General features: G+C 34.7%; 3 protein-coding genes across 4 annotated transcripts in view; 1 reads left to right on the top strand and 2 right to left on the bottom strand.

Annotated features, from left to right (window-relative positions):
* The window catches only part of LOC127873303 (serine/arginine-rich splicing factor 4-like), a 252,711-nt gene that overhangs the window by 90,954 nt on the left and 139,438 nt on the right, over positions 1-22,319 (bottom strand). The gene's annotated exons all lie outside the window — the stretch shown is intronic.
* On the bottom strand, positions 1,451-22,268 carry LOC127873304 (serine/arginine-rich splicing factor 6-like). 2 transcript variants are annotated; one of them, XM_052417113.1, is made up of 10 exons: positions 22,117-22,268; positions 18,474-18,592; positions 17,922-18,066; positions 12,489-12,559; positions 12,182-12,298; positions 10,628-10,660; positions 10,304-10,373; positions 4,542-4,615; positions 3,504-3,623; positions 1,451-3,296 (listed from the first exon to the last, which is right to left on the bottom strand). In XM_052417113.1, exons 3-10 carry the CDS (start codon positions 18,042-18,044, stop codon positions 3,017-3,019), a joined length of 888 nt encoding a protein of 295 aa, XP_052273073.1. In that variant the 5' UTR covers positions 18,045-18,066; positions 18,474-18,592; positions 22,117-22,268; the 3' UTR covers positions 1,451-3,016. The 2 variants fall into 2 exon arrangements, with proteins under 2 accessions (XP_052273073.1, XP_052273074.1); XM_052417114.1 differs by lacking the exon at positions 10,628-10,660.
* LOC127872091 (calcium permeable stress-gated cation channel 1-like) overlaps positions 21,807-22,319 on the top strand; it is a 70,313-nt gene continuing 69,800 nt past the window's right edge. Inside the window, exon 1 of the mRNA XM_052415421.1 lies at positions 21,807-21,897. The gene's annotated coding sequence lies outside the window, so the exon portion shown is untranslated. The remainder of the gene's footprint in view (positions 21,898-22,319) is intronic.

Here is a 22,319-nt window from a genome sequence, read left to right as displayed (position 1 = left end):
GAAAATAATTGGGGTAGTACGAAAACTTTTGCACGCACACGCAGACGCTAACGCCGGGTGAGTAGGATAGCTCCACTATATATATTTTATATATAATAGTCGAGCTAAAAATGACTGATAAAGAAGGGGCTTACATAATTTTGGATGACATTAAGGGGAAATATTTGCGGTGGTGAATGCTTTTCAAACCTTTTGTACTCTTATTGGTATGGTATGTCATTGCTGCGAGTTAGTTACCTCGTTTAATAAGTTATTCGGTCGTCTCAACGAGTTCGCTTTGTTGCTTCGACGACTTTAGGAACGCCTTTTGTTCAAATACATGGCCCAAAATCCAAACCATTCGTGTTTTCTCAATTTGTCCTATACCCTTTGAAGGATTTTCATGAAATTTGCCTCAAATGTTTAGGTCATCAAGACATTGATAAAGGTTGGAGTCCTTCATACTTATTCACGGTAATACTTGAAGGTACATTTGTATCCTACTTTCTCATGTCTAATCCATTCCTATGCCATATTAAGTACATCCATGGAAGTTCAAGTCAAATATTAAGGTCATAGACAATATTGAGTTTGTCTGCTTCACTCATTGAAGGATCTTCGTGATTGTTAATATTATTTGGATTTCCACAAGTTACCGAGTCAATAATGCCGACTATCAATTTTCATTTTTAAAAAATCATAGGGGAGCCGTCTATTTGGCTGCCTCGTAGAGGATAAATCTAAACAAGCATGAAATGCTGAGCATAAAAACAATGTATCACTTGCCAGATATTACACGATTCAATCATTAAATAAAGTAACGGAATTATTTTCTGTCATTGACTTGAACACACACATTCGACATTGCAAGTTTTTATTATAAAAAAAAACAGCTGCAGGTTGGTAAACACATTTTCTAAGATCCATTCAGTACATGGCTAATTGGTACGAGCACATGTTTATACCAGGATAACTGAATTAACAACTTATACCAGAATAACTAAATTCAAAACTCACAAAACAGACTATAATTCCAGAATTTTGAATCCACTTACCGGTACTATAAAGGAGAATTGTATTACAGAAGCCAAGCTGGAATTAATTTACGTAAGTTTCATCACATAACTTTAAATGACTACTGCTCGACAACACTTTAAAAACCTTAATCTAAAATTGGATGAGTTAAGATTTACACAACATACATGTCTGGCAGTAAATACCTTCAAATTATTATCACATTTGATTATCAAGACTATCAGCTTGACATACAAACCTTACCACTCAAAACAAGCAACATCTAATGCCGGCTATTTAACGTCTATTCTGGGACGACATTTTATGCACATGCATTATACCCTTTTTTCTACAGCTCATTTGTTATACACACTGCAGTTGTAACTGTGACTGCTTTACCTTGACTTTGTCTGAAGATGTAATCCATAGAGTTCAGGCAATAAAGCAAAACACCAAATACAAGTCTTATGTTTTATTTACAATAATTTCAACAATATGTTACCAAAAAGTCCAATTGCAACAACAACAAAAATCAGTACATTATGATGAAAACAAGAGCTGTCTCCATCGCAAGACATATGCCGCCGAAAAACGCTTTTTCGAAACCGAAACGCAGATTTCAAAACCTAAACTCGGACCCTTAGTTCAAGGTAAAGGTCAAAGGGGTCCAAATTTGTGTGCGTATAAAAAGGCCTTGTCCATATACACATGCATACCAAATATGAAGGTTACATCTGAAGTGACATAGAAGTAATGAGCATTTTTTGAAACCTAAACGCATATTTCGAAACCTAAACGCGGACCCTAAGTTCAAGGTCAAAGGGGTCAAATTTTGTGTGCGTATGGAAAGGCCTTGTCCATATACACCTGCATACCAAATATAAAGCAACATAGAAGTCATGAGCATTTTTACCTTAACGCAAAAGTGTGACGGAAAGACAGACGGACGGACAGACAGATCACTAAATGCCCTCCTTAGGGGACATACAAATTTACATGTACTAGGTTCAAACTTATCTCATGTAAACAGTTTGCAAATTATGTCAATTACCACACTAAGAAAGAGTATTTGCGAAGCTTTAACTTAAAATCAAGTATAAAAATCACCGATGTTAAACTGATATGATCATGACAAACTCTGTTGATTAGCAACATATGCAAATCGTAAAGCAAATCTTTACAAAATGTCAATAACTGATAAGAGATTCTAGCACACCTAACAAATCCATTTTACAATAGAGTAACAGAAAGTTGTAATGCCAGTGAATGCCATTATGTGAATTGCCAGAAAGTGGATTCCTTTCTAATTTGTTTTATCTGACTCGTTAGTTGGACAAAATATCATTTGACACTAATCAGCTGAATTAAATTATTAGTATTTTGTTGCATGGATTTCATTATAATTACCAATTATGGACATGTAACTGAAATGTCCACAAATTTTCAGGACTAGCCTGAGGCTACGTTTTTCACTACAGCTGATCATGTGAACACACAAAACTATCAGCTAAAATGAAAGGGACTTGCTCCAGAGAAAGTAACCACAAGTCTTTACCAAGTTTTTTGAATACATTGCCAGTTCTTTTTGAAATAATCAGCTGCAGGATTATTGACACATTTTCTTTATATCTATCCAGTACTGGTATTTAGTATGCGCACATGATATACCAGGTTAACTGATTTTACAACTCACAATTCAAACTAAAATTCCACTAATTATAAAGGAGTAGACATTTACAGAAGCCTAGCTGGACTTGCGTAAATATTTAAACTCTAAACTTAAAATGACTTCAACTCAACTACAGTCAATACCATTCACTTTCACACTCAGTCAAGCACACTCAAAAACACTTCATGAAACGAAGGAATGAAAACAACAATTTACATATGATTATGAGTCATGCAGCTCTTGAAACTGCCAATCAAAATTCTCATGTGGAAACCTTAATGTTAAAATGATGCCGAAGTCTGAACAACAAAAAAGCATGTCTGATAAAAAATATGACTTCAAATATTTTTAATTTCAATCTTCCTCAACAGGAATCTGTTCATCTCCTCCACTCCTCACCGGAGACTTAGACTTGGACTTTGATTTAGACCTTGACTTCGACCTTGAGTGGGACTTATCCCTGGAACGAGACTTCGACTTTGACTTGGACCTCCGTTTCTCACCACTGCGTGACCTTGACCTTGATTTTGATCTGCTTCTGGAGCTGCGGCGAGACCTGGACCTGCTCCTGCTGTGACTTCTTGAACGACTGCGTGAGCGGCTGCGACTTCTTGATCCTCTGGATTTGCTTCGACTGAAACAACAGGACAGTGAGTCATTGTACATTCTGTGTAGTCAAATATACAGGGTTAATATGCCAAGCAGCAACTTCTCATGTAACAACTTCATATAATTTGCCAATAATGTCATATTCATTATCTTCCAAAACTTCACTAGACCAAATTATGATTATAATTTAACGTCAATGGCTTAGACATATTTCTCAATCTACACCACCCACCTTCTACGTCTCTGACTCGGTCGGTCCTCAATCATGCGGATCTTGCGTCCATTGATGTCAGTACCGTCCAGTTTTTCTATAGCCCTCTTCATGTCACTCTTCTTAGCAAAATCAACCACTCTTAAATTGTAGCAAGCAAATAATGAATTTTCCCTATTTTATAAAAGCATTTCAATCACATCAAGACATTCAGTAAATAATGTTCTTCTAAACCCACCCACTCCTTCTGGGTAGGCTAGATTGCAAGTGCATACTACCCATATTTATTCCAGTGACTGACAACTGCCCTACTTAAATAAAAAGCAGAGGGAGAAAGGCTGTAGAAATAATTTCATGACCAAATCATGTTGTGTCCTGGTTATCAAACCTGCCATCTTTGCATGTAGTCAAGTGTTCTATCAACTGAATCATAAAAAACAACTTTCAACATTTTACTAATAACAAAAGATGTGTTTGTCAATAACACAATGCCTCCTACTGCGCCGCTTTTATTTTTTTTATTTTTTTTATCATTTGGCAGGTACAGATAATTATCTCCCTTTAAAGCTTATTACTTGCCTTGGATTTGTTTTTTTTTAACTTTGACCTTAAAGCATGACCTTAACCTTTCACCACTCAAATTGTGCAGCTCCATGAGATACACATGCATGCCAAATATCAAGTTGCTATCTGAAGCGATATACAAGTTATAAGCATTTTTCGAAACATAAACTCGAAGTGTGACGGAAAGACGGAGAGTTCGATCACTATAATTATGCTCTCCTTCGAGGGCATAAAAAGCAAGTGTCCTCTTAGACACTTCATTCCTCCAACAGAATTCAAACATGCCACTATAGGCTGACATGGATCTGGTACCTGATATTTACACCAAACCAGGCTTTTACCTGTTTTTTGTCATGTTATCATTTTCATTCTGCACTATCTCTGACTCTGGAAACATTAAAGATGTAAAGACGGATTTGATACTACAATAAAGCATCAAAACTGCCACTGTTGTCAGACCTTGAACTTTCTGTGGACAACCATGTAAACAATTACCCTTCATTTTTCCTCTGCTTGTGAGCATCAGCATATGTGACTTCCCCTGCTTGGCGCATGTAGTCCTTTAAATCCTGAAATACAATTCACATCTGGCATAAGTCTCAACTCTAGAAGCAGAGACAGACTGATGCATTTTCTAAGAAAGTGAAAAATGATTGGATGAGAATCTTATTAAAGAATGAATAGAATGGAATTAAATGCAGCTTTGAATGGAAACTTCAGTTGTGTTTCTTTCATGCAGGTTTTGTAATTGATAACGATTGGGATGAGAGTGATTGTTATAACAAAGTACTTTGGCATTTGTGTGTGTCCAGCTATATAAAAGAGACCTTTTCACATTTTGGTTAATCGACAAAAAAAATTGATACAGATTTGCAAATTTTCTTAATAGTTATGATATTTGTGAGGAAACAGTGATACTAAAAATTAACCATGCTCTAAAATATCCATGTTGTAATTACTCTAAGTTTTCGGACACTTAAATATATATTTTTTCTTATCCGAAAATTTAGATACAAAACATATTCAAAAAGTATGAGTGTCCCAAAATTTAGAGACATATGTTATGTTTGTTTGCCAATAATTTTCTTGAAATAAAACCAATTAATAAATATGCAATAATTGGCTTGTGTTGTACTCTGCTTTCTCGGCTTTGAATAAAATACAACTTCACTTATTTGCAGTTTCTTACCTGAAATGGTATATAAAAATGTTATAAAAAACAACCATACTGCTTCCTGAATACGATATCATTAAAACTAGAGCCTTGTCACAGACATGACGTATACCCCTACATGCCGCATTGACACAGACTATTTTTCATCCTGTCTTCACAAAACAAGAGAATCTATTTTTTGGCGATTTTTAAGAATTATTATGCCATTATCATTTATAGCCATTTTGACCTTTGAACTCTTGAGTTCTATCACATTACAGGCCGTCCAATGACTGTGAACAAAATTAATGTACAGAGTCATTTTTAAATCTCACAATGAATGGCATAGTTATGGCCCAGACAAGATCATTTATTGACCTTTGAACTAAAAGTGTGACCTTGACCTTGGAGATATCGACGTAATTCTTTTGCGCGACACACCGTCAAATGATGGTAAACAAAAGGGCCAAATGATTTTAAAATCTCACAATAAACTACATACATGTAATTATGGCCCGGACAAGCTCATTTATGGCCATATTTTACCTTTGAACTCAAAGTTTGACCTTGACCTTGAAGATATCGACGTAATTCTTTCGCGTGACACTTCGTCCAATGATGGTGAACAAATGTGCCAAATGATTTTAAAATCTCACAATAAACAACATAGTTATGGCCCTGACAAGCTCATTTATTATTTGTTTATTACCGGTATACATGGTAATCTACCCAATAACGCAATTCTAATGGTCTATTGCCCTCAGGGCATTCTTTGCCAGGTTTTATGACCCTAATCCAGTTGTAAAACTCCATGATCGAAGGGTCCCAGATAAGCAAGAAACAGGGCAGAAATATAGTAAAATAGCGCTGTAAAATATTTTGTACCAAAAATTGGAGTAATTATTTATGGAAAAAAACACATAGGTCTGAAAATATAGTCACAAAAAATAATTATTTTGGCTAAAAAAGGGGGGTACTAAAACTTAGTGTCTGAGAACTTGAGTAATTACGGTAATAAACATCTTTTGACAATTTAAAAACTTGAAAATTATAACACGTTGCAATGCGAACCAATTGAATAATTTGGAGTTTTGATGTTGTCGTTACATTTTGTGACACTACGAGGATTGCTTATATAAAGTATAAAATACATCGCTTATTGTATGAGCACAGATGGCCAAGTGGTCTAAGCGTTCCACTTATACTCCATGGATCAGTGGTTCAAGCCCAGTTGAGGGTTACTTTTTTCTCTTTCTTTAAATTTTATTCGTTTTTTACTGGAGCTTTTTAGATCCAATGTTAACATCTGTCAATATAAAGCACTTAATGACAAACTGCAATACATGCCAAAGTCGGGTTGGCTTAAGAATGTTTAATTCAAATGAAGTACCTTTAAAGTCCTGTAAGGCTGTTGTTGTCTTAAAGTTAAATAAAAGTACTTTGGCATTTTTGTGTGCCCAGCTATATTAAAGCTAATATCATAACACCATTTCCTTTATCAGTAGATGTGGGGCAATAGGGAAAAGCAAGCATAGCAATTAAATATCTGTGAGATAAATTCGTGTGCCAAATCATGGAATGTGAAGCTTAAATTTCAAGAAATCTTTTTTATTATTGCAGAAAAACTTGATTGAAATTGAAATTCTCAAATAATCATATACTTTTAGCACCACATTGCATGATTTAACACTCTGAAAATACAAATATTAACATGGCTTTATATAAATCAGCATAAACATCAGCATCTACAAACAGAAAAACAATCATTCAGACAAAATTGATAACATATCAATAAAAGAAATCAAGACGTTTGATTACCTACACCGACACATGGGGATAGCGACACCTGTCATCATCTAATAAGAAACAGCCCCATCAGAGCCCCAGTGTGAGTACCAACGTCTCATCAGCGTCTTACAGACCACATCACACAGAGAGACCAAGCATCAATCGTCATGACTACCAGAGCTCTCGTCAGTCGCCATTAGAGACCACGGACTGACATCATCTTGTCAATACCTCATTGCTCTTATCCCAGTTCAAACATAAGTTCATCAAATAGCATCAGAGCCTTTAGTCTTTTAATGGCTATCAAAATTATTGTTTGGAGACAATTTTGAAGGCAATTGAAACAAAATACCTTATTCTTCTCTTACAGACGCTCTCTAAATCCGCAGAATTCATTTTAATTATCGGGAGCCAAACAAGCTGTTTTTATTATAATTTTTATATGATGCTATATTTTCAAAATGTCTTGTTCAAAAATGTTTTGCCACTTATAATATTTACAATATAAACTTAAACAAGAGATGTGTTTGTTAGATACACTATGCTCCCTAATGCGCCGCTTTGATTTTTTTTTACCTTTGACCTTTCACCACTAAAAATGTCCAGCTTCATGAGATACACATGCATGCAAACTACATGTATCAAGATGCTATCATCAATATTGCAAAAGTTATGACCAAGGTTAAAGTTTTGGGACACATACATTGCCAGACAGACAGACACATACAATGAGTGAATGACAGACAGACAGGCCAAAAACAATATACCCCGATCATTCAATCCGGGGGCATAAACAAGTGTTTTTTTAGAGATGTCCTTCTTAATTAAATATAAATTGGTTTCATGTGAAAAGTTAAGTTTGATAATATTCTTTTGTTGTTTTTCAAAGCACAATTGTATGACACCAGTTTACATCATATTGGCTTATGCTCATAAAAATTTACAAATTTCATTATGGTGATGAAAGTGAAAATTTTGTGTTTCTTATTTTGTCTAATTTTATATAGCAGCAAAATATTTATGAAGAATTTTTTTAATTGAAGGTAAAATGTATTTCTAGGGGTAAATACAATTAGAATCCTTGGTGTAAATGATGAATGACTGAATTTATCTTGAGCGTCGAAACTGTGACCACATTCGGCAGTGGTACATCTAACCACACATCTAAGAATGGATGTGGCCACTGGTCTGGTAGTCAAAGCCTGAGACAGCTCTATCCCCTATTTGGGGCCCCATCACTTCAGACTGACAGCGTTAGCTCACCACGTCAGACTGACAGCTCTAGTACCCTCATCACTTCAGAATGACTCATGGATATCCAGACTTTACTACAGAGAGCAACAGAATATATATGTCAGTAATGCTCGCATCAAAGCAGTCGACGAATATAAAGCTTAACTATTACCTTCCCCCTATGTGTGTTGGTTTCACTTTATGTTGTCCATTAATACTAAAACTAAACCCTTCATAGGCCAGTGCTTTCCACAGGCAATTTAACGGTCCCTCAGCAGGGCGCTTGAATTTCGAAATCAGAGTCCGCGGGATGCCTGAAATTTTCCGATCAGTGTATTCTGACAGTTACTGCAGCTTAGGATCAAAGCGATATCGACTTCGCCGAAAATTTTGAAAACCGATTTACAATGCTTTGTCACTTTACCAAACTAAAGCCCGCCTTAAGGCGGAGCGACGCTGTATTGGAAAATCAGTATTGGCCAATGATAGCGCACGCTTTGTATGAACGACAGTACCGGTAGGAAGGCAATACCTGCAGTGGGTGCTGGAGGTTTCGGTAAATAACAAGTTCGGTAAATTGGATTTATATAGTAAATGCCGCGGTGGTTTCGGTAAAATTGATTTTTATAGAGTTGGTATACCTACAATGAGGTGTTAATGACGCCTATTATTGGCATATTATTATTGGAAATTTTTGCCAGTTACTTAGAAGACTGATGATGGCAACCGGCTGTAATCCTCGTGGAAAACATGAATTTCATGCATAATACTGTCAAAACATTTATTCGACTTGAAAAGTGTTTAAACTGACTATGGTTGAATTCATTGCGCAACTGTCAATATTTGTTGAAATCTCAAATGGGAATAATTAAATTTCTAATCCGAAACCCACTCCCTAATGTCGTTGTTAACACGTTTTTAATCCGAAACACACTTCCGAATGTAAATGTTCCCCGACGTTGACATATTGTTGCATCAAATAAGCAGTGTTAATTTGTGTTGACCGTTTTTCTCAATTAAAAGGGCGCGAAAATTATGAAGCATGTACAACGTCGCGTCATTTGCATAGAAAGCGTGGATGAATTGAGTGTTGTACAAACAAGCGCACAACACATCAGGGGATTGATGCATGTTCAGAGGCAATATTTCATCAAATCTATAAATAGTCACTCATGTAGAAATTTATTATATACTTAGAAAAATGGCAACGTTTGTGTTAAAGAAATTATTGAGAACTTTGATCGTCAATATTTACAAGAAAGTGCTTTAAACAAGAGCATCGCATAACGGGTGCCACGCTCTGCTGCGAAAGCTTGTCAGATTATTTTTTTAGAAGTCACAGTGACCTTGACCTTTGACCTAGTGACCCAAAATGGGTGTGGCATGTAGAACTCATCAAGGTGCGTCTACATATGAAGTTGTAGCACTTTGATTTTAGAGCCAATGTAAAGGTTTGAGCACGACGCCGGCGGACGGCTGATGTCGGACGACGAGCAGGCTATGACAATATCTCGAGTTTTCTCCGAAAACAGCCTCGCTATAAACGGGATTATAGGGTTATGAATAGAAACTTGAAAAGTAGCAAATATGCAATAATAGTCGGGTTGAAACGGATGTATTGGGAAATCGTTTGAGTGGGGATTTTACTATCTATGCGGGAAAGTTTTAAAACAATTAAAATCTTTCTTTTAAATGACTTTATAGCTGGGGGATTTTCTTGAAGAGTCATAGCACACCAAATGACGTCTTTTGAGGCTGTTTTTCTTAGAGTTATAACGCTCCACAGAACGTCAATTGACGCGTTTAATTTTTTTAAATCAACGTCGGGAGGGGTGAACCTCCCCTATCAGCCCGTGGCGCCTGACAAAATGCCGGTGGAAAGCACTTAAGGTATAGCAAGGAGACTAATTTCAAATGGACAAATGGTCCATTAAGATTTTAATAAAAAAAAACAATTAATAAAATTTCAAAAAGAACATTTTTTACTTTTGAATGACTCAATTAAGACCCGATTCGAAAAATAACCCTTTTCATGGTTCAAATTTGTGTTACAGGCCAATTGCACCATATTAACAGTACCTACCTGCCAACTAGCCCTGGAGGATAGGTTTTCCACAATTATACGATAATCTGTTCGAATAGGGGCCCCATACCTGCAATGATACAAACACAAAACATGCATGCAATTAATTAAAAAAAGACTATGAAATGGGACTAGAGTTTGAAATACAGTGATTCGTAAGCTGAGATGGCCTTATTGGTACTATGTGAAATGTCAGCCTGAACCGGTCACACCATCCAGTGTGCGCATAAGCCAAATCAGCTAAATTCTCTAACATAAGAGCCCTGAAATGAACCAATAACAGGAGAACTTAGGGGAATCGTTTGAATTCAATATTTTACATACCGCGTGGCGCCAAGGCCGTCAGATCGTCTATTTCTGAATTACAGGAAGAGGAACATCAGATTTATGCTTATTTTTATTTTGGTTTCTTAAAACATTATGGTATCACATACTTTCAGGACACCAAGATTGGATGAAAAAAGATAGCAGGATGTAAGTAATATTCCCTATAATAACAGTTTGAAATTTAATATTTTGGTACACCTATTTTCTTTATAACTGGTGACTGATGCTTCCATCATAAAACCAGTATTTTAAACCTGTAAATAATGCGTTAAATTTTAACAAATATTTTTATTTAATTTTATGACTTCCTTTAGACAAGCATATTTTAAATTCTTATAGATAGAAACACTTGTACATGCCCTGAAAGAAGGTTGAAAAATAACATAGAGAAAAACTAACATAATAGAACCCTTCTCTCATTCTAGAAAAGACATGTCAGTCAACAAGTAAAAATCATACAGAGACCACAGGGACATTTAATAAAAATTCTCTACATACTACAAATATATATACAAGGGATACAACTGTAAAATTTCCAGCACAACACCATGATCTGAACAAAAGAAAATTATTGCTTCCAACAGCAATAGTTGCACCAAATAAACAATATAACCAAGACATTTATCTTTCAGAATATAACTATCTTTATAGCAGTAAATGCGTAGTTTTCTTTGAAACGGAAGTTTCATGAAAAACTGTAAAATTTTCGAACTCTGACAAAAGTGTGCACAACCACTTTGACATATTTTGTTCCATAATTTAATCATACTGAGCAGTTAAGCCAATTTTACCGTGTTTTATATTCCAAATATAATTTATGAATCAAAGTAGACAACTTTTATGATGGCATGTAACTGCATATGTGTAAAACACCGTAAATCTTTAATTGTTTACATTATCTACAATCTTCTAGCATGTGTACATGCAAGTTGTTAAGTAATGTAACACGCAACGTGATTGGTTAGCTGTTTCATGCAGTGGAGAATTAACCAATCAAATTGCATGTTTTAAATACATGAAGTGTAATATCTAAAATGAAAATGGACTATTGTTATTGTGACATTGAAGTGTTTTATACGAATTTCGAGCAAAATATCACAGTTAATTGTATTTATGTTGTATTAAACTATAAACAGAAACTAGCAAATGAATATGTACGTTCAAAAGGGTTTAGTTTTAAAGGAATATGGAAATTACAACTACAATTATCAGTTTTCAGTTGTGCACACTTGTGTAGCAGTTAGGATTTTTTAGCTTTTTTGCATGAAAGGTATCGTTTTAATATAATGAATGATCGTAGTTTATTGCCAAGTTTTTTATTTTCTGAAAGATAAATGTCTCTGCTGTTGGTATACCGTTTATTTTGTGTAATTAATGCTTTTGGAAGAGATTTTTTTGCTTTTGTTCAGACCATGGTGTTGTGTAGCAAATTTTACAGTTGTATCCCTTGTATACTGTTATATAGTATGTAGTTTTTTTTCTTAAAGATCCCTGGGACAGAGGCGAGCATATGTGATCAACAATAGTATGACAAACTGTTTGAATACTTACTTGTTTAGCCAGGATGGGTCCCTGCGCGTGGACCGTCCCCCTCCATATCCCCCTCCGTAACCACCCCCGTATCCACCAGCGTCCCTCCTTGTGCCACGGGCATGCTCAATCACCACCCTGCAGTGGACAGCCAGGTAAGCCAATTAATTAGCCCTTTCCTACCTTTGCCACAGAAAATTCTACAAGGCTTTTGTGATGAAAATGAAAATGTTGGATAAACTATAGATAAATCTGATTTTCAATAGCTTAAAGGTTTATTTGATACTACATTGTGCTTGATAAATGGAAATGAATCCTTTTGCCATACCTTTCCCCACACAGTTCTTTTCCATTGAGCTCATACACTGCATCTTCAGCATCTCTGTCATCATCAAACTCCTGTCATTGGAACAAAAGTAAGATTATGTGGTTTAAAGTACTTGATATCTAGAATAGCTAAACATTTTCAGGATGTTGCCATTGAAGCATAAACAATTTTACACTGTGAAGCGAAGTACTTGGTATCAATTAAAGCATAACAGTTTCAGGATGTTGCCTTCCACTCCTTCATGGAAATTCAGGGCTTTTCATCAGGAAATTGGGAAGAGGCCATAGCCTTTCAAATTGGGAATTTCATGCATGATAACTGCTCATTTTGGGAAGACCGTGTTTTTAAAAGTTTTTGAAGTGTTTTTAAAAGTTTTTGAAACAGGGTCTTTTCATTGTGCAGAAGAATTAAAAGACACATTGTGGTGCATTCTTAATCATATTAGAGCTCATTGCTTTCAATTTGGGAGATGCCCAATATGTCTAAATACATACAAAAAATATATAAATGTGTTTGTTAGAAACACAGGGATCGTTAGGTAAAAAATACTCTATTATACTATATACATATACAAGGGATACAACTGTCAAATTTCCTGCACAACATCATGGTCCGAACAATAGCAAAAAAATCGCTTCCAAAAGCAATAATTACACCAAAAAAACTGTATAACAACAGCTCAGACATTTATCTATCAGATAATAACTATGTTTATAGCAGTAAAAGTGTTCATAGTTGTGTTTGAAACGAAAGTTTCATGAAAAACGGTAAAATTTTCTAAATGCGACACAGGTGTGCACACCCACTTTGACACATTTTGTTTCATAATTTAATAATTACAGAGAAGTTGAGCAAATTTTATCTTGTTTTATTATCCATAGACACTTTATTAATCAAAGTAGACACCTTCCATAATTGCATTTAACTGCATATATGTAAAACACCGTAAATATTAAATTTGTTTACATTTCTACTATCTTCAAGGATTTGTATGCAATTTGTCAGGTAATGTTACATGGAACGTGAATGGCTGCAGGGTCTTCCCCAGGCCATTTAAGCGCCCCTTGCCGGGGCGCTTGAATTTCGAAATCAGAGTCCCCGGGGCGCTTGAAATTTTCCGATCAATGTATTCTTCAGTAAAAGAAAGTGGAGATTGTCAAAAAAAATCAAGGTTTCCCTATCAGTGTATCAATATTCCCTGTTTTAAAAGAGCACTCGGTACCTACTTTCACAAGTAATCGCCATAAACACCACATGGGGTAATGGATAATCCACTGATAAAAGAATAGCATGACGCGCGTATCGATTATTCTAGCCACATTACACGGTCATTTAAATGCTGACAAGGATGTATCTGGTAACTTTCCAGTCGTCAAACTGTGAAGTTCATCGTCCAATCGGTTACGCGAATGCTTTTGAGGGCGGGGTTAACTATCGACCATTATTTTTGATTGACGTCGGGCATGAAGTAAGAGTTTATCGCAGCTTGATTAGCAAGTAGTTGTACCATTTGAGTAATATAAAACCGGTAATTAGTACAGTACAGAACATTAAAGACGGTTTCGGGCATCATCATCACACCTTTTTACTGTAAACAAGTGTTACCTATGACTCATAATTAATACGAGAAATTAATTGCAAGTGGTAAACAATTAATTATTATAGCGGTTACAATTATGTGATAACAATTTATTTAATTCCAGTACATGTATATTTCAACATGTCCATCTATAGAACCGATTCACCTCGTTTTTCTGACATTTATTCGACACGTAATGCGCTTTAACAAATTTTCGTTGAATTAATTACGCACACTTGTAAATGTTTCGTCCGATAATCGATAGTTAGAAGACTGATGATGGCAACCGGCCGTGATCCTCGTGGACAACGTGAATTTCATGCATAATTCCGTCAAACCATTTATTCGACTCGTGAAGTGTGTAAGCAAATTATCGTTGAATTTATAACGCAACGGTTAATATTTGTTGAAATCTTAAATGGGAATAATTAAATTTGTACTCCGAAACCCATTACCGTAAGTCGATGTTAACGCGTTTTTAATCCGAAACACACTTCAGAATGTAAATGTTACCGCAACGTTAAATATTTTTGCTTCAAATTAGCAGTGCAAATTTATTTTGTGTCGAATCTTTTTCTCAATTAAAAAGAGCGCGAAAATTATGCAGCATGTACACCGTCGCGTCTATTGCATACAAATGGCGTGTATTGAGCGTTTTAACAAGCACACAACAGGTCAGGGGATTGACGCATATTCAGAGGCAATATTTCATCAAATCTATAAAAAGTCACTTAAAAATGGCAAGGTTTGTGTTAAAGAAATAACTGAAAGCTTTTATCGTAAATATTTACCAGAAAGAGATTGATAAAAACGGAATAAAAAGGATTATCGGGTAATAAATAGAAACTTGAAAAATAGTAAGTATACAGTAATAGAGTCGGGTTGAAACGGATGTATTGGGGAATCGTTCGAGTCGGGATTTTACTATCTGTGCGGAAAAGTTTTAAAACAATTAAACAATATAAAAAAGTATATTTTTAAATGACTGGGGATTTCTTTGAAGAGTCATAGCGCACCAAACGACGTCTTTTGACGCTGTTTTTTTAGTTATAACGCACCACAGAACGTGAAATGACACGTTAAATTAAAAAAAATCAACGTCGGACCCACCCCCGGGGCGCCTGAACAAATTCCTGGGGAAGGCACTGGGCTGGATTTATTACTGCAGTGGAATTTCAACCAATCAAATTGCATGTTAGAAATACATGTGAACTATCCAAAAGGAAAGTAAAACATTGTCATTGTGAAATTGAAGCAGATTGATATGAATTTCTAGCAAAATATGCTCACTAAATAGTAATTATGTTCTATTTTACTATGAAAAAAAACTATCCAAGGAATATGTACCAGCAAAAGAGCTTTATAACAAAGGAATACGAAAATTACTTCTAGAATTCTCAGTTTTCAGCTGTGCACACCAGTGCCTTCCCCAGGAATTTGTTCAGGCGCCCCGGGGGTGGGTGCGGGAGGGGTGTCCCCTCCCAACGTAGATTTTTTTTTAATTTAACGTGTCAATTCACGTTCTGTGGTGCGTTATAACTCAAAGAAAGACAGCGTCAAAAGACGTCATTTGGTGCGCTATGACTTCAAGAAAATCCCCCAGTCATAAAAAAATGTTTTTTTATATTGTTTCATTGTTTTAAAACTTTCCCGCACAGATAGTAAAATCCCGACTCTAACGATTCCCCAAACCATTCGTTTCAATCCGACTCTATTACTGTATACTTACTATTTTTCAAGTTTCTATTTATTACCCGATAATCCCGTTTATTCCGTTTTTATCAATCTCTTTCTGGTAAATATTTACGATAAAAGCTTTCAGTTATTTCTTTAACACAACCCTTGCCATTTTTAAGTGACTATTTATAGATTTGATGAAATATTGCCCCTGAATATGCGTCAATCCCCTGACCTGTTGTGTGCTGGTTAAAACGCTCAATACACGCCATTTGTATGCGATGTTGTACATGCTGCATAATTTTCGCGCTCTTTTTAATTGAGAAAAAGATTCGACACAAAATAAATTTGCACTGCTAATTTGAAGCAAAAATATTTAACGTTGCGGTAACATTTACATTCTGAAGTGTGTTTCGGATTAAAAACGCGTTAACATCGACTTACGGTAATGGGTTTCGGAGTACAAATTTAATTATTCCCATTTAAGATTTCAACAAATATTAACCGTTGCGTTATAAATTCAACGATAATTTGCTTACACACTTCACGAGTCGAATAAATGGTTTGACGGAATTATGCATGAAATTCACGTTGTCCACGAGGATCACGGCCGGTTGCCATCATCAGTCTTCTAACTATCGATTATCGGACGAAACATTTACAAGTGTGCGTAATTAATTCAACGAAAATTTGTTAAAGTGCATTACGTGTCGAATAAATGTCAGAAAAACGAGGTGAATCGGTTCTATAGATGGACATGTTGAAATATACATGTACTGGAATTAAATAAATTGTTATCACATAATTGTAACCGCTATAATAATTAATTGTTTACCACTTGCAATTAATTTCTCGTATTAATTATGAGTCATAGGTAACACTTGTTTACAGTAAAAAGGTGTGATGATGATGCCCGAAACCGTCTTTAATGTTCTGTACTGTACTAATTACCGGTTTTATATTACTCAAATGGTACAACTACTTGCTAATCAAGCTGCGATAAACTCTTACTTCATGCCCGACGTCAATCAAAAATAATGGTCGATAGTTAACCCCGCCCTCATAAGCATTCACGTAACCGATTGGTCGATGAACTTCACAGTTTAACGACTGGAAAGTTACCAGATACATCCTTGTCAGCATTTAAATGACCATGTAATGTGGCTAGAATAATCGATACGCGCGTCATGCTATTCTCTTATCAGTGGATTATCCATTACCCCATGTGGTGTTTATGGCGATTACTTGTGAAAGTCGGTACCGAGTGCTCTTTTAAAACAGGGAATATTGATACACTGATAGGAAAACCTTGATTTTTTTGGACAATCTCCACTTTCTTTTACTGAAGAATACACTGATCGGAAAATTTTAAGCGCCCCGGGGACTCTGATTTCGAAATTCAAGGACCCGGCAAGGGGCGCTTAAATGGCCTGGGGAAGACCCTGGTGCACACCTGTGTCCAAGTAAGGATTTTTGAGCATTTTGAATGAAACTTTCTCTCTTAGTTCAATGACAAGCTTGTACTTTATTGCCAAGTGTATTATTTTCTGAAAGATAAATGTCTTGGCTGTTGTAATACAGTTTAATTGGTGTATTTATTGCGTTTGAAAGCAAATTTTTCGCTATTGTTTACACCATGGTTGTGTGCAGGAATTTTCACAGTTGTATCCCTTGTATATAAATGCAGTATAATAGAATATTTTTACTTAACGGTCCCTATGGTTAGAAACACTATGTCCCCTTCTGTGCCGCTTTGACTTTTTTTTTACCTTGAAGGATGACCTTGACCTTCCACCACTCAAAATGTGCAGCTCCATGAGATACACATGCATGCCAAATATGAAGTTGCTATCTTCAATATTGCAAAAGTTATGGCAAATGTTAAAGTTTGACCAAACCGACAGACCAACAGACAGGGCAAAAACAATATAAAAAAAATACAATTTGGGAAATTCCTCTTTGAATTTTGGAAAAAAAATGACCTTATTTTTCAATTGGGAAAGGGCCGGGGCCGAAATTTGGCCCCTGTTATAAAAGGGTGAAAAGCCCAGGCCTCTGAAATTGGTGCACCAGTTTTACATGATTTACAAACTGTTTAAATAGACAGTCATAGTCTATATAATTCAAACTTAACCTTATTTATCTGTTCACACAAAATGATCTTTTAATTTTCTTACCACAAAGCAATAGCCATTCTTGAGCATGATGTCTCTGATTTTCCCATAACCTTTAAAGAACTTCTCCACATCACGTTCCCGTGCATGATTGGATACCCGGCCAATATACACTCTGGTTCCCATTCTGTAAATACTTTATTGATATCTGGAAGAGGAAATAGATACCAGTCACTATGGTAAATTGTACACTGAAACGGATATGGAATAAATTATGCTAACATCTAAAGGAAAATTGTAGTAATATACATATTCTCGAGTCAACATTAGAAATATTTAGCAGGTACATTGAAACAGCATCATTCATCCGCTACGAATAAAGATTGTACGTTACGACAATGTACACAAAATCCTAATAATCTAAAACGTTTAAGCAAATAACACGTGAACCTCAAAACAAAAGTAAGCGTGTTCGAATGCGAAAATTCACCAAATAATGTGAAGGTGTATGAAACTATCTCCGTAATATCAAAAGCATTAACACAGTTGTTTGTAAAATGTACGCATCAGTGGTATATAGTATTAATGTGTATTCGTTAAATTTGGACCATTTACCTTAAAGTTGTGTCACTCTTTCTTTGTGATTTCAAGATGGCGTCCAATTCAGACAGTTAGGTGTAAGCCCTATCGGTCCGGTAGCAGGCTTTTTCGGCCCCAAGCTTTTACGGCCCAGTCTAAAAAAAATAGGTATTCTTTACAAGAAGCTAGCTCGTGTGCAAATAAAATCGAGGACACCGCAATCGATGTATGTTGATCATGACAATGTAGTTAGAATGTTTTGTAGATTCCTGTATTGCGAATTTTGTTAGTTGTATAGAAATATAGAACAAAAATTTGCTAAAATGTGAATTACAGTGTTAGTGGGGAAAAAAAAGATGAATATAATATACTGTGCTCATTTTCTTTTTTACGATGTATTACTTTAATTTACCCAGTTTACAGTTGTGTATTCTAATTTAATGCTATAGTCTTTATAAAAAAAATCCTTGATAGTTGAATATCGGTATTACTAGATACCGAAAACAGTACTGTTTTCGCGAAAACAGTAAAATTTACCAAAAACAGTGTATTATTATACGAAAACATTGAATATTTAGACAAAAGCATCGCTTTTTCCTATGTCTGGTTTAAAAAGGGATAGTAGGTTAAAGATATTTCAACATATATGTCAAAACCTTATAATAAAATTTATTTAAATAAAAATAATCCGCATTCAGTTTTTTCATATACGAAAACAGTAAAATGTACTCTCGAAAACAGAGAACAAATACACAAAAACAGTATGTATTCAATAAGTAAGTAATAAATAGATATCGATAATACATTATCATTTTTTTATATAGAAGTCTATTAATTCAAGAATCCTAATTCAAACTATGAAACAAATAAATACAACCGAAAACAGATACCGAAAACAGCAGAGCAAATGGGTGTCATAATTGATTGCTTTAAAATATAAGTTTGCAAAGTCGGCAATCTTTGATTAACGTACCGGTTCGTGTGTTCTTACTTTGATATATATTTTCATTTTATTAGAAATAATTGCACATGATTTATTCTTGTACAGAAAGTTACTATAAAATGAACAAAATATGCAACCTATGAATTCTTTGTTCGTTCGTCAGTCGTTGTCTAACACCTTCAATTGTTTGTATAACAATAGGCGTGCATTAAGTTTTTGGAGTGTAAAGTATTTGTCATAGGTGTGAAACCATTGTTTAATACCGGTGTAGTCTAAAATTGGACCTGTAAAATTAGCTTGTACCGATCCCTATATAGAGAGTAGCGATAGATAAGGGGAGGTAACCAATCTAATAATTAATTTTGCTAAAGAGTTTAGGACATGAGATTACGCAATGTGTTATCCAATAAATAATGTCTACTTTCAAGCTCAATACAAATATTAAAACTTGCCAAACAGTCAGGACAGATACAACATATAAGCACTTATATTTACAAGTATTATTCAGTGGTGAAAAAATACACGATTATTGAACGTGGTTATGTATAAGTTATGGTTTATCGTGAGAACTTCTTCATAAAACGACTTAAAAATTATGAATTTTGAACTGTTCACTTTCCAAACAACATTTTACATTCTTAGTTTAAGGGTCGTTAGAACTAACACACTTTGAACAATACATAATTTATTGGAAAATGATTGAAACTCTGTATACAAAACTTAATAAACCACAAAGTTAACTATTCAAAACATATACAGTAGTAAAACATAATAAAACACCAACTACGTACGATGATGGCAGTGTATTGTGCTTTTAATATTTAGAGATGTTAGACACATTCACAAAGTTTTCGTGCATCTGAATCCAAAATCGTGCTAAGGAAATTGTTTGTTTTCAGTCATACTAAATTGCACTGTTATCTGACAAATAATGTTATATTAATTTGGAGCACAATAATGCAGAACATATCAGTTTGAGACGACCACATTCTCCATAAATAGTTATGTCATAAAACATCTCGAAAACATACTTTAAAGTAGCAATATGTATGCTCTTTTTTATTGTAATGATATTTATGTTATACTGTGATTTAAAGATCCTTTAAAATTAATATTTATCATCTTATTAAGCCATATACACTCTTATAAAACCAACAAAATATTAATATATAATGGTGTTAAAACGGATGGGAAAAAAACGTTAAAGAACATATGGCAATAATTTGCTATGGTGTTCATCCGCAAAACGTTTTTACACAATTCTTAGGGATGCAAGGTGAATGAAGACTGGGGGTACCGTTTAACTGGTCGTGTAGACAATCTTAATACTCAACTATACGTATATATTAGTATGGATGGTAAAATGAGTTTTATGGCGGTTATGATTTACATATAATTATATATATATATATATATATATATATATATATATATATATATATATATATATATATATATATATATATATATATATATATATATATATATATATATATATATGAATGTCTTAGTTTTAATTTTATTCAACCAGTTTCGTTTCGTTTCTTAAAAAACGTAAATAAAATGTGGTTTAAATGTGTCAATATGGTTCACGAAACTTGGACAGTCGGTACCCAGATAGATAAGTTGAGGGCATTGAATTTATAGACTTTGCAAAGCGTAAACATGGTTTTGACAAGTGATAGTCAAAGAATCAATGGATTACCGAAATTATTTTACTTAATTCAGAAAATGATATAACTTATTATCTGTGTAGCACTTTTCGTAATAAAGGTTGATAAATGTCGAATACGCAATAATAAATATGAATTATATCACGTTTATATTTAAAATATCATAAACTTTTGATACGCTGTTTTTGTAGCTTAACGAAATCTCCGTTTTAAATCGCTATTTTGTCAGAAATAAGTGAATTAAATTAATATTTTAATGAAACGCATCGATAATAGCCATCGTATACGTGTTATTTAGAACTGGTATGAACATTTGAAACGTTTGTAAATTGCTCTCCGCGGCTGTTTTGATTTCTTGGGCGACCTATGCAGAGATTTTACTAATATTGTTGTTTGATATTATTTAACATCTTTTTTATTTAACATCTTCGCATGCAAACCATACACAAAAAGTCATGTGTTGAAGATACTAAAGATGCTTTGCACATACTAAGGAAAAGTTTTACTTTCAAAGTCCTTACAGTTCTGTAAGGATTTCGCTTGTGAATGCAGTGTCTTCCGTTTTAAATTTAACGTTACACTTGTCTTGAGTTATTTTTTTGTTAAAACCGGGTTAACATGTGGCCGATTTGACTCGCAAAAAACGAACTTCTCATTGTGTCACACCGGTCTTTACTGACAATAACGTAGTGACGTCACCATCTATGTATAGAATGACGAACTTCTACGAATAGCTATTTGCTATTTTCACTACCGGCTAGTTTTTTGACAAATAAACAAGATAGGTTCTTCTGTCAATTTTAAATAGTTTTTGAAAAACCTGCGTACCTTTATCATAATTATTGTAAGTAATGTTGCTTGACCCGTTATATTTCACATAGCAAATTCTCAATTAGTATTCCCCTGTTTAGATGCAATAATTCAACCCTCAGGTTTATAACCCAAAGGGTTGCTGAGACTGAGAGTGAGAGTGAGAGTTTAATCAATGAATGTGTCTTCTGTTTTGCAACGTTTGATCTCCAATGCAAAGGCTAAGGAACTCCAAAAACTTATCAAAGTTTACCTGTTTAAACCACACTCCCATGGAAATGGTACCATTAAAGAACAAAATAATTGCTTTGTATTTACTTTGTTTATCTTTTGTACTCTATATACACAACATCACTTGACTCGCGGTATCACTTATCTCACGGTATTTCGTTGTGCGCCACCTGGCCGATAATTACATTGTCAACAAGCAGACTTACTTTCGTTTTTCATTGAAAT

Source organism: Dreissena polymorpha, chromosome 3 (genome assembly GCF_020536995.1).
Source record: "Dreissena polymorpha isolate Duluth1 chromosome 3, UMN_Dpol_1.0, whole genome shotgun sequence".
In the NCBI taxonomy this organism is placed as follows: domain Eukaryota; kingdom Metazoa; phylum Mollusca; class Bivalvia; order Myida; family Dreissenidae; genus Dreissena; species Dreissena polymorpha.
The sequence above is the reverse complement of the archived record's forward strand: the minus strand, read 5'-3'. Positions and strand labels throughout refer to the sequence as shown.